General features: G+C 39.7%; 1 protein-coding gene across 1 annotated transcript in view; it reads right to left on the reverse strand.

The window, feature by feature from the left end:
- Window positions 1–2,124: 2,124 nt before the first annotated feature.
- Window positions 2,125–13,361, reverse strand: part of SPTLC3 (serine palmitoyltransferase long chain base subunit 3) — a 150,866-nt gene continuing 139,629 nt past the window's right edge. The window contains exons 11-13 of the mRNA XM_021527824.3: window positions 6,161–6,296; window positions 5,061–5,190; window positions 2,125–2,750 (exon numbers count right to left, since the gene is read on the reverse strand). Coding sequence (XP_021383499.2) covers window positions 2,637–2,750; window positions 5,061–5,190; window positions 6,161–6,296 — 380 coding nt within the window. The 3' untranslated portion in view covers window positions 2,125–2,636. The remainder of the gene's footprint in view (window positions 2,751–5,060; window positions 5,191–6,160; window positions 6,297–13,361) is intronic.

A 13,361-nucleotide genomic window follows, 5' to 3' on the forward strand; every position in this document is an offset into this window, starting at 1 on the left:
AGTACTCTAGCTGATTTTTTCAGACACCAGCTTCAAATGCTGATCAACTCTAAATCTTATAAAAATTGAGGTAAGACAGGAAAAACTCCACACTGTTAGAAAAGCAAGTGTCAGACTATAAACCTCATGGGGAAAATCTAGAAGACTGAAGTTCCTGGGAGTTGTACTATTGCACGAGTGGGGCAGAGATTTCTCCCTAACTGTTCCCTGAGCCCAGGGGTAGTCTGTACTCTCTCTAGTGTGTAAGGGATGGAAGAAATCAGAAGAGAGCACATAATAAATCAACTGACAGTCTCTAAAAATATAGCTGTCCTGTCTCCTTAATATGAGTGAGAGTAATGTTCTGAGGGCAGGAAGAATTTGGCTTTAGACTGAAAACATTCCCCTATTGGGGTAAAGAAAGTGATCACTCTGTAGTTTAATCAATCTCAGGCCTCTCTTTGTGGGGAATAGCGTGTTGCCTGCAACAGTACATGTAATAATGTTTGCTGAAATATAAACTATGGCTGTATACCCCAAAATGGAAGGTCAGAAGTCAACTGAGGATCTGGCCGCAGAAGTTCAACAACAGAGATCAAAAAGCAATATATCAAATCCAGTACTTTTCCTCGAGGAACAGGTTGCAGAAATTTTTCAACCCATCTCCTTTCACAGTAAGTGCACTCATCCTGCATGTAACACAGCTGTGCACCACAAACTGCCAGGTTACTCAGAGATGAAGTTCATGTTTCCTAATTTCTCCTTGTCCTGTGCTCAAGTATTTAAATGTTTGTACAGTGAGTTTGCTCTTATCCACAAACGCAGCTCCCCTGAACCTCTGCAGTGCTTTTCAAGTCCATTACCACAGTGAAGAATCACATGAAACACCATGTAGTCCTCCCCCAGCCCTTGAAAAATATTTCCTAAAGCCGACGTTTGGTATTACGGAATGTGTTGTAATCAATTCTTAAAGTTATAGCACCACTGGATTTTTATTAACTTGCACAACAACAACAACATCAAAAATCCAACAAAAAATGGGCCCTCATAATCAGTCAGCCTTGTTATATCCTGAAAGCTGCTTTAACAAGCAGGGAGTAATATAGTGTAATTTAATTGTTCTGTTCTTAAATCTAATATTGCAGCTGTGGGTTAAATTTACACCACAGCTTTCAAGAGAACATGAAAGTGTGGTACATCTGTGCAACAGAAAGCTAAACATCTCTCATCTGATGTGTTTACAATGACATTTGATAGCGTGGAATTGTTTGGAGTTCATTCTTAAAGCTGCAGAACTGCTTTTCGATGCTGGGAAAAAAAAAAAAAAAAAAAAGGAAAAAAACCTCCAAACTCCTTCCAGCAACTCAGCCCACACAACCCTGATGCTTGTATCTTCTGGCATTGCAGGCAAACTGCTGGCTGGAACAATTCCTTCAGGTATCCTTGAGCATTTGTCACTCGGGCAGTGGACAAGGGGACAAGGGGACAAGGGAACAAGGGCATCTTCTTCTTCAGAAGATAATTATTTTAAAAACAAATGACTCAAAAAAAAACCCTGGGCAGAACAACCCCTGACATGCATAAAACAGATGAAAATATTTCAAGAAATGTTATTTCATGAATGACTGCATCATGTATAGAAATGGTGAAGTTTTCTGTTTAGCAGGTGGCACAACTGCTTATGGTATCTTGAACTTCACATTCTGCATAAGTAACAGCTTCAGCATTATGTACTTGTTAGTGAATTTATGAGGCCCATAAGTCGTTCAAGAAACTTAGGAATGAGCTCACAAATGTCATCTGCAGTTTGTGAACTGTAAGTATCTGACTGTTTTGATCAAGGTTTTTATGGGAAAGTTAAATGTTTATTAAAATTATTTAATACTGCCCCACAAAAAGGGAGCAAGCCTGCGGAAGAACTTAAGTTGTGATAAGATGTGATAGGTTGTAGGTCAAATGATTTGGCAGAAAAGCATTTCTGTTTATGTTTAAGCCCAAATTTTTGTACAATTCAAAGTTTAGACTGCATTTAGTTGACCGAGAAAAAGTCTGTGGAGAGAAGGAATTCTTCCTTTCCCATAACCTGCTGTCAGAAATATATGATCTCACCAGGCCACTTTTCTTGTTCTCAGCATTAGCCTTTTTCTAACACTTTCTGTCCTTGGAGAAATGCATGATAGTGAAACTTAGTTAAAGAAGTCACTTTCTGCTCATTCCTTTGTAGCAGTCCACACTGGCATCTTGATTTATGCTCTTTAACAGATCAGTCTCACTGATGAAGCTCAGCTGTATTACACTGGAATCTCTAAACTTTTTAAACTTTATTATTTCAGTCACAATTAAGACTATCTGAAGCCTCTTCATAAAAAAGGGCCATATCAAAAGCTGTACGTTAGCAACTGGATCAATGGATGCATTCATTCTGCATCAAAAATACCTTAAGAAGGACAGATCTCCTGGGGAGGCAAATCTGTATCAACATTTCAGTCTCTTGAATGCAGAAGTTTGATACAAAGTGATGCAACACCTGAGCTCCCCTCCTTTCAATTAACTGAGAAAAATTGTCCTTAGAAGGGAAGAAGTGCATTTGTATTGTTTAGTTTTCAGGTTTTCCGCCCTTTCATAGCATCATAATGTTCTTTTCATGGGTGGAAAACTTAATCTTCAAGTTCAAGTCTAGATTCTTCATACAGTTCAGGATGAGATGACTTGGAATACCGGGAATATTTCAGATGTAGAAAATCACCCAATTCATCCAGAGCATTCAAAACCTGTAAGACCATGATACTTTGTCAATTCTATTGGAAAAGAAATGAACTTCTACTAACTTTTAATTTACTGAAGAACAAGAAGATTATAAAAAACATCAATTAAAGTTTAAAGGACAAATGGGCAAATTTTGCATTCAGTCTATAACAGTGACTATCAGTGTTGTTGTAGATGTACAACAGCATCTATGAGAAAGGAATTTACTCCTTCAGTAGGTAATGGTTTATTAGTAAGTACATTAATTGAACACAGATGAAAAAATTATCTTTTCCAAAAGCACAGAGAGGTAATAACCAAGATAAAAAGTTATCTTTGCATGTACAAAAAAAATGTGTGAGACTATACTTCAGTATTCCTCCATAGCTCCCAAAGACTGGAGTTGCCAATGCATTTTCTTAGGTAGTACTGAGCTCACAGTGCTGAGCAGAGTCAGCATGAATAGTCTGAATAGTTTAAGATAATTTTAGTGACTGACATTATTTTCTATATAATGGGGACAAATTTTTGTTCATTAATACTGTAATGCAATTTGCTGAGCTGTGTCCCCAGCTCTCAGTGGATTCAAAAAGTAGCTGAGGAACTCTGTACCATAGGGAAGCAGCTCGATGTTTTGCAGCATCTGACCCCCATTCAAGAGCAGCCAACTTTTTGGCATCAAAGAAGGAAACAGCAACTTTGATTTTAAGCCTGGTTCTGTTAAGCCACTAAAACAAGCTCATAAACAAAAAGTAATTTAGAACAAAGAGAAGTAATTTAGTAATGGTTTACGCAAAAAGATAGCTTCCAGGTCATTAAGGAAGTTATTCTTGGGAGCTTGCCCTTTCATGGATCTTCTCTCTTTCGTTCTAGGCTGAGACATAAAAGGGAAATGTTTTCATTGTGCTGTTACCTGTTGTTACCCTGGGTTTAGGCACAGTCACAAAGTGTTTTGTCCAAAAAGCTTTCTTTCTGCAAGTAATTAAACTCAGGGCATTTCCATTCCCCCATGCTGTAAGAGCACCACAAGTACTGCGGCAAAATCAAGCATGTTCAGTGATGACTGGGAGTGTCAGACCTTCCCTGGAAGCAGCAAGGTGCAGGTAGGAGGAAGTGAATGCAGAATGATGGCCCAAAAATGTCAGGTGGGCTTGACATTTGAGGGTGGGGAGAAAGGAAGAAAATCAAAGCATCAACCTCAAGAGATAAATCTTCAGATCAACTTCATTGCCTGTTACCAGTTACATAAGCCAAAATCCTCACAGTCAAACAGCAAAAGCTGGTAATTACCAACACAAGAAGCTATGCTCTGTTCTACAAAATACTACCTTTATGGTGTTGTACCTTGTTAATAACTACTGAACCTTTAAAAGCAGCAGGAATTTTACAGTGCACACATGCAAAGCAGGTTTTTGATGTTGTTTTAAAGCTACCTACACTGGTATGGAAAGTGCTCAGCAGGGCAGGGCTCCAGCCCCCACATCCACAGATATTTCAGGATGAAAAAGGAGATTCAGGAGCTCTCTGCAGTGCTTGTCTGCATGAACCAGTGGCACATTTAACATTTCCATGTTCAAGAATTTTTCGCTTTGACCATCAACACTCGTGCAAAGAGAGGAAAAGCAAAGCCTGAAATTTATTGTTAAGCCTCTTTGTTTCATGCTTATTCTGAGAATGAAAGAACATATCTCAAGCCAGGCCAAAAACACCTTCGGCAAAAAAAGGAAATGAAAAATTTCAAAGTGTTTATTTTAAACACATTTCCATGTTGGAACGGAGGTTTATGATGGGAGTCTCAACACACTCATAATGATATTTTTGATACTGGAGAAAGATACAGAACTGAGACTTTCCAGGCAGCACCAATTAAACTTGATTAGGTTCAAACAGTTCCAAAATTTTTTGCAATTTCCACCTGTACCCCCAAGGCTGTCCCATATACTTCTGCAGTTTAAAAAACACATGGAAATATGGAATGGAACTATGGGTATGGAAAACTTGATTTTCAGTTATTTCCATATAGTTTCAGGTTTCCTACTCTGATAGGTTTGACATAGCATTTAACTTTTGTCTTGCTGTGCTCTTCATGTAGGTTTTTATTACTGATGACAGATTTGGTCACTATTAGAAATAGAAGAACATAAGAAGTTAACTGTCTCATCATTTATTTTAGAAAATAAAATGTATAAGGCTCAAATGCCTTTAAAGATCAACTGGCAAGGTCACAAAAACGAATGTAAAAATGAATTATTGAGATTCGAAGTAACAGAGGCACAGCTTCTCCCAGCCTCCTTTGCACCTGAAGTCAATTTGGGCAGGACATCTGCTGCACTTACCGTGTCCAACATCTCCCGTGTATGTGCAGCTGACACGCAAAACCGAGCCCTGGATTCTGTGATAGGAGTAGCTGGAAACCCAACCACGACTACCCCAATATTCTTTTCTAACATGCGTCTTGCAAAAGCCCTAAGGAGAGAAAAGGTAGAAGGAGAAAAATCAGAAATGAAAAAAACATTCACATATAATGCAACAATAGGTAAAATCCTGTTTTCAGTTGATTGAATATTCCCATTTAATTTTACCAGCAGGATGGAGATTCTTTGCTGTTTAGTGGCTCATAAAGTCAAGTGGGTGTCAAATGCTAGAAATGTGATGGCACAGAGGGCTTTGCAGGTAGACATGATTCATTTATGTCAATGAAAGTCTCTGAGTACAAATCAAACCATGTGGGCATTCACAGTCCCTAAGCATGGAAGAGGTTGGGCTTGTGGAAGGTATAAATTGTCAGTTCCTGAACACCAGTAGGAATAAACCAATCTGTGTGATGGTTGTTTGCTCTCACAATTGATCTGCTAGTTAGGAAGGTTTTTGTGTGGCATGTATGAGAACTAAGCCACCCTAAGCTACCTGCAAATACTCCTTACAGCTCAACACTTACATTATGCTACTACTGACTTCTGGTCTCTGTGTCCAATCAGTGCACAAATGCTCCTTGAGATGAACTAAATGGTAAAACATGCCAAGACATGATCAGATGGGGGAAAAAAATTCCTTGTAAACCAGTTCATACATTAAAGGCAATGTGTCTCCTTTAAAAATTAATTACCAAAATTAAATTTTGGTAATTCAAAACCAAAATTCATAACCAAAATTCAAAACAAAAAAAAATATTAAAATTCAAAATGTCATCAAAAGTGTTATTCCAGACCATGTTAAAAAAGGAAAAGAGAAAAATTTTAAAATTCTGACATCTGGAACAACTCAAAATTAAACCTAGGGGCAAAAAGAAAACAGAACTAAATGACGAATTCAAACTACAGTGTATGTTTCTCCTGGGAAGCACCTACCACAAAGAACATCATTTTCTGCAGTGTGTACCAAATAACCCACAAACTTGAATAGTGCTTGTTTTGCCAGCAAGTTTTTCAGTACTTACCCTATCTTACCAGGCATATAAAGCAGCAAGGGAACAACAGGAGAATCATCATTGCCATAAATGATGAAGCCCATTTCATGCAGTTTTCGTCTGAAGTACCTTGTGTTTTTCTCCAGCTGACGCACTCTTTGGAGCCCTGAAACAAGCCAGCCAGGAGAAAAGTCAGTGCAAAGATCATAACTGGAGTCTAGTCACAGGCAAGAATCAGGGCTGGGCGTAGCAGTTTGGATGAAATGTAAATGTTGCTATTTGACTGAGAAGAAAAACATGGAATGAGCTAAATGCAACTACATTGATTGTTATGGCATTGTAGGATGGATGGCTCATACTCCTGTACTTGTAAGGTGCCTTCCCAGAAGGATAGACATGTGGACAATTCCCTGGACTTCGCTGTGCTAAATAAAGCCTGCCAGATGACACACACCTACAGAGAAGTAGTGCAGACAGGACATGGAAATCAAGAATGTTCTTTCTCAATGTAACTGAGTATTATCTCTGCATTGTTCCTGGCCTCATTTAATGATGGATCCACAGATGGGACCCCAGCAAAACTGACAGGAGAGTTGAAAATAATTTTTAATAAAGGAAAAATACAAAAAACAGCAGAGAAAAATGTGCTTGAAAAAACGTTTCAGCCATTTCTTTTGCAGTGCCACAAAGGAGGTGCTTTCTGACAAGTGCAATTGCTTCCCAACCCATTGCATAAAGAGCCAAGAAACACGCTCTACATTACTGTAGTAGGAGATCTAATATGTCCTCTCACCATTCCACCTGCATTATCTCTCATCAGTGAGCTGATCTACGTGCTGCTTTTGCACTGCTGTGAGGTGCTGACGGGCATGGTGCCACCTCCTCCATAGCCACATGCCTGCCCAGTGCCAGCTCAAGTTCACACAGCCAAACTGAGCCAGGTCGGTCATCTGCTTGACCTTGCCAGAACCAAAACTGCCAAGCCACCACTAAGCAGATCGAGTCTCTAAACTTGGGAACCTCACAAGTTCAGTAGCTTGTGTCTGCCCAGCAGAGGTGGTGAGAATGCGTGGTAATACTGGGATTTAGCAGGACACAGTTTCACTCTTAACTTTCATTTTCCTGCTGTTCATCAGCCCATACTTTCAATATCACTCACATTATGGCACCAGACACGACCATTGAAACCTCCAGTGCAGCTCATTTCCTCTTTTCCCTTTGCCTTTGCACAGATACTATGTTTTCATTCTCCATTTATGTTTTCATTTTACATTTCGTTATTCTTCATTTACCACTTTCACATTCTTCATTCTTCATTTACCTCTTTCTGCTGTCACCATTCTCTGACTGGATGCACACTTCCTAATTCCCCATCCTGCTCTGTGTAATCACAGTGGCCAGCAAGGCATTTGTAGCAGCTACGTGCTACCTTTGTCCTCAGATTTGTCCTCAGACCACATTCTGCCCCCATCATCTGCTCTGGCTTTTCTTCCTTTTCCCTCTTGGCTTAAGTGGGGATCAGCACACCTACATGAACCTCTTCTACATTAATATTTCTGAACGTGTATAGGTTTGAACAAGATCTACTACTTCATTTGTTCTGTATTTCCCAGAGTCAAGGTTCTGTCAGTGTTCTGGCTGGGAAATTTATAGGGAAACTGGGACTTGCTTCATAGTGTTCGGTGCTTTGCTTGAACAAATTAAAAGATCTCATAAAAACAGTGCATTTGTAACTTCATGCACAAAACTGCCCACGCAGACAACCTGTTACTTAAAGTCTCAGTCATTCAGTTTAAAGCACTCAGTGGAAGAGATCTGCTGGGTTAGAAAAGGCCACAAATAGTTTAACTATCTCTCTAATGCTGCTAAAGCAAAAACAGCTGTGCCAGAGCAAGGAAAACAAATGAAACACAAAAACATCCTACTACAAAGCTTTCCAGTCACTAATAAAAACAATAGCCTGTGGTATTTCCAAAAATATTTTTGGTGTAGTAGATCTCAAAGAAACGGGGAAGTACTGAGGAGGAGAAGGGAAAGGGAGATGATGGTAAGGACAGGGAGTTAGAGAATTACAGAATAATGTGGTTGAGAGAATTTTTCTCTTGTTAGAAATTGTAAAACTGTTATTAGCACCTCCTTAATGTCCAAGTTATGAGGAGGAGGGTGGGGGAGTAACCTGAACTCAGGGCTCAAAGCCACTGCTGTTTCTTGCTATCTTAGCAGCTCCTGAGCTTGTTTCCAAACTCTCAGTTGGAAAGCATTTGAAATTACTAGATTTTCAATTAGGGAAACCTCTCCTAAATGCAGATGTTCTTGACGAGTGCAGTTTAGGACTTGCTGCCTTCTCCTTTCCCACTGTGTTTCCATTTCTGCAGTAAACATTCACGTGTTTACTACAGAGCTGGAAACACAGTGTGAGCCATGCAGGATTCCAGGCTGTGCTGTTTGCTATTTATCAAACCATATGTGCAGGACCCAGCGTTGAACAGTTTTGTCTCCACTTATTTTTGGTGCTGAAAATTTAGACTCCAGCTAAGGAAACTTTGGAGTTGAAAGAGGAGGTTCAGACAAGCCCCCAGAAGTCAAACACCTCTTCCTTTTCTAATCTTCCTTTCCTGATTCTACATCCTCAAACAGTTTGTGATGTGAGATCCCCCCTTTCAAGGCTCCCTATGGAGCTCATTTCAAGCCAGCCAGGGCTGGTGCAAAAGAGCCACTTGGATGTTTTAGCAATATCCCAGAATACTAATTTCATTTGCAGGGATGCATTAAAGAGCCAAATGAAAGATCAGAGCACTCACATATATCTGGAGGGAAAAAAAGCACATTAGGAGATGATTGCTACACACACTGTATCTGTGGGTGGGTGGATGGCTGGGAGGAACCTATTTCTTTGCCAAATGTCAACACCTTCCTTTCTCATGTTAAGTTTCGTGGTCAAAGACCACAGACACACACCATATACGCAGACTTCTTATATGCTGTCCCAATAATAGCAATAAAACCAATAAAATTTGTAGCTGTATTTCAACACTCTTTTTCATTCTTTTATGGGATCTTCCAACATCAGATAAGGATGCAGATCTGAGCAAAATGTTTATTTTTGTCTCACTGGCCTGATTTTTCCCCCACACTGCAGATTAAGAGTGATGAATTCAGTTTAGAATCAGGTCTTAATCCAAATTCACTGTGAGAGGTTTAACTAAAAGCACCACATTTTAGAAATAATTTTCTTTGATTCCTGAGGCTGGGATCTTTAATATTTATTGAGTGAAAATCTGCTAAGCAGACCCTTGAGCTAAAAGAATATGGCTGCATCTATGTAAGTGTAAGAATTTACCTGTATGGGACTAATTAGAGGATCAGGTCCCTAGATAGTAAATATGTGTTACAAAATTCTTACTTTGAAAAATACTTGAGGATTTACAGTCTATGTAAAGAGCTTCTAGCACAGCATGCAGTATATCCAGAGAGTTATAGTCCATTAAATATGTGAACCAAAACACAGCATATGTTTGGAAAAAACCAGCCTGGACAGGGAATACCAACACTCCTTTATTTAAAACTAAGCACACGAATGCTCCAGAGTATTTAGCTAAGGCTGAGAACAGTTTTATTAAGTGCTCTATATTTTCTTATTGGCTAATTTAAGAAGGGACAGAAGGAGAGAAAAGTGAACAATAAAAAAATTCCCAAATTTCAGTTATCTTCACGCTGCTGGGAACACACACAGGTGGTTTGAGGAGATTTTTCTGAAATAAAGGATTAATTGCCGGGATAGTACAAGAAAAGCAGATTTACTGCATCAGCAATCCACCTTCTGCTGGCAAATTTAGAATTTTCATTTGGTTGCACCACTTTAAAAATATTTGGTTTACTGCAAAGTTCTAAGGTGTCAGCAATTCTGGGGAAAATGCTGATTATATTTTTATGTGACATTCATCATTGCATACTGCTGGCTTTAGCTCATTAATTTATGCAGGCTTTTAGAAAGCTTTATACCTCAAAATTAATATGGTTTAGTTGAAAGAAAAAATGCAAAAAGAAGGAAAGAGAGAGATATAAATAATAAAATGCAGCAGGTTATAATTTCTTTGAAGCAACAAAATTTTTAAGAGAGCCACTTGGAGTAACAGACTTGGCAGAAGCTTTGTCACACATTGTCAGGAAAGCATTCTGACTACATATCTGAGGGCCTGATCTTAGGCTGGCTTTACCTGGCACAGCTCTGTGCACTTCAATAGAACTTTGCTGTTCATGCCAGCTGAGGACCTTATCCTGGCAGCAAAAGAGGCAGTAAAACTATCAGCTCTCTAAAACAAAACTTGGTTTTCCTCTTCCAGAGATGTCTGCTTCTGCCTCCTCCAAAATGCTCCTAAGCAGAGAAGTTGCCTGCATCCAATTCCTGCACAAACATTCCACCTTTGAACTCTTCGTGTCGGCTCCTACCCTTGGAAGTTGTGACTGAATCTATTGAAAAGAGGAATAAGCAACCTACAGCCTTTCATATCAAGATCTCAGGTGTAGGACGTGAAGGAGAGATATTTTTCCTGAACCCATGCCAGGAAAGATAACGCCACACCATACTGGTTTTTGGCATGCAGAGGACTCTTCAAGACACAAATCCACCTGCTTTAATCTTCTCCAGCTGTTGTTTCATAGTTCCTTTCTAGACAATTAGTTACACAATTGAGCTTGTACATACTAGTGTCAGTGTTCCTTGGATGGAGCACTCAACTCCCTGCCTTCCTCTAATAACAACTAGATAGGAAAAAGCAATCTTCCAGAGGCTGAAAAAAACCTGGGAAACAATAGCTATTTCCCACTAAACTATTGCAGATGGACAGAGTTCCTTTTTTAATTCTGGTTCCCTTATAAGAGTAACACACATGTACCTCCATGTGCATTAAATCAGAAATAGAATTCTATAGAACCAGAGCACCTAAAGGAAATATATTCTCAGATCAAACAATCTTTTTAAAAAATAACATTGCTACAAACTGGGGAGAAATGAAGACATTTACTTCTACTATCTAATGCTAACTAGAAATCTAGTAATTGCAACTTAATTCAGCTGCTAAATAATCCCTGGAGGACTTTTTTTTACTGTGAACTGCTGCAGTGCTCTTTTCAGAGAAGATCAAGGGAAGAAAAATAGCAATTTCAATTGAAGCAGAAAGGAGAAAAACTGTAAAGATTTGGTCATTTTTACTTTATTTTTCTAATGAGTCAGATCTGCCTACCCAGCACCTTATCTATATTCAAATATACAGTGCAGGGACAGAGCAGCCAGCCTTGGCTGAGCCCTATTTACTCCCAGAACAGGTGATTAATCATGGAGTGGGTCCATCCCACTGCTGAAAACCAGCCAGTGCACAACTCACTCCATCTGCATCCCACCAGGTGTTTCTGAGGTGCCAGGGATCCAAACTAGGATCGACACCTTCTGGTTTTGTGCTCGGGAGGCTGAGAACAGCACCAGCAGCATCTGCAGCAGAGGGATCCTCACTCCCTTCTGGCAAGAAAGGCACCTGGAAAGGTGGAAAGGGGATTGAGTCCTGGAGCTGCCAGCTGCTGTCCCTGGGGAAAGCACAGCTTTCACAGCTGGGGGACTGGCTGCAGGTGACAGCCAAGCCTGACATTCCTCCTCTGCCTGTTGCTGCTTCTGTCAGGATACAGGAACATCTATCCATGGGCAGGGTCTATGAGAGGATTACAGCACTGGTTTAACTTTGAATATTAAATAACTTTGAATATGAAAAAAGTGACTGCAAATGAGATAGAATTTGATTAATCCTCAGAGATGTTGCAAATCACTGCAAACACTCTTAGTCCAAAGCCCCTGCTTGCTCAGATCAATTGACCCTCCATGGATACATCTGATGTCCTGTGGCAGGTGGATCACATGGCAGGTGTCTGCACTAGAACAGCATGTCTCCCTCATTTTGTGCAGAGATGTCAGAATTTAGCTCTGTTTCATCATTTGATGCTGGGAGAACATCTGTGATGTTCACCTTAGACAAACAATAATTGTGGCAGCATATTATCATCACTAATATCTTCACTGTTGTCACGACTGGGAGCCCTAGTCATGGAGCCAATGCTGTGCAAACAGGGAATTAATTTGCTTAAGGGCTGGAAATGTAACCACATACTTATTAGGAATATTAACTTTAAATTAAGCCAGGGTTCCAGCATTCTGCTTGCTAAGGACCTAAGAGAAGCAATCCCCTCCGAATGAAGCAGCAAAATGAGAATTTGAAAAAGACAGGCTTTGTTTAGTATGACTGATTCTGCAAGCTGTTTTGAGCAGGTCCAAGGGGTCCATCACTAAGTCACTTGAAGATTTAAAGCTTACAGCAATAGTTTCATGATCAGTCCAGTCTGGCACAGATTTATTTTGCTGCAAAATGGATTGTTCCTCTCGGCTCCAGTTGCTCAGGACTCATGGAGCCATATGGCAGATTGGCTCTGGGAACCAGTTTGGGTGCAGGCTAACCATTTTGTGGGAGGGTTGATTATTTTTCAGATACATCAGTGCTCTGATTCAGTTCATTGCATGGCTGCATGAACACACCTGCTGGCATGGGGAGAAGGAGCATGAGAAAGGGGATAGGCAGGGGGAGGAGAAACTGAAGACAAGGCTGCACTTCCTTGCACCTCTGCTGGTTAATGTCAGGTCACAGTGATGCAGAACTAAGGTTTGTGAATTTACAGAGGATCCTGACAGAGCAAAACTAATGTTTTCAAAAGACTGTTGAAGACAGCAGAGGAAGATGGAAACTGATTTTAAGGAGCTGGTCCTACAGTTATACAAAAAATCTGAGACTGATGGAAATACCTTTAAAAGGAACCTTTCAAAAACAATTTCTTTAATGCCAGAAAGCAGCATTCTGTCATTTCTCACAGTCTGAATGAACTCAAATGCAAGAACACAAGAGTTTGCTAAAAACACAAATGAAAATAAGTAGTTTCAAAAAGATAAACCAATCAGCACAAATGGCAAAGTAAATGAACATTTTAAAGAAACGCAATCTAAACAACTTCAGGAATTATCTTTTAACAAAATGTCTTTTACTAATAGATTCCAGAGGACAAGTTTTAAATGTTTCAGCATCCCATAAAAACATAAAAAAATGCCTACTTCTGTTAGTGAATTATTGTTTGCCATGCATTAGACAGAAAAAAAGTGTTTCCTTTACAAATGATGTAATTTGCTTTTTACACCAGT

The sequence above is a fragment of the Lonchura striata genome, chromosome 3 (assembly GCF_046129695.1).
Source record: "Lonchura striata isolate bLonStr1 chromosome 3, bLonStr1.mat, whole genome shotgun sequence".
NCBI lineage: Eukaryota > Metazoa > Chordata > Aves > Passeriformes > Estrildidae > Lonchura > Lonchura striata.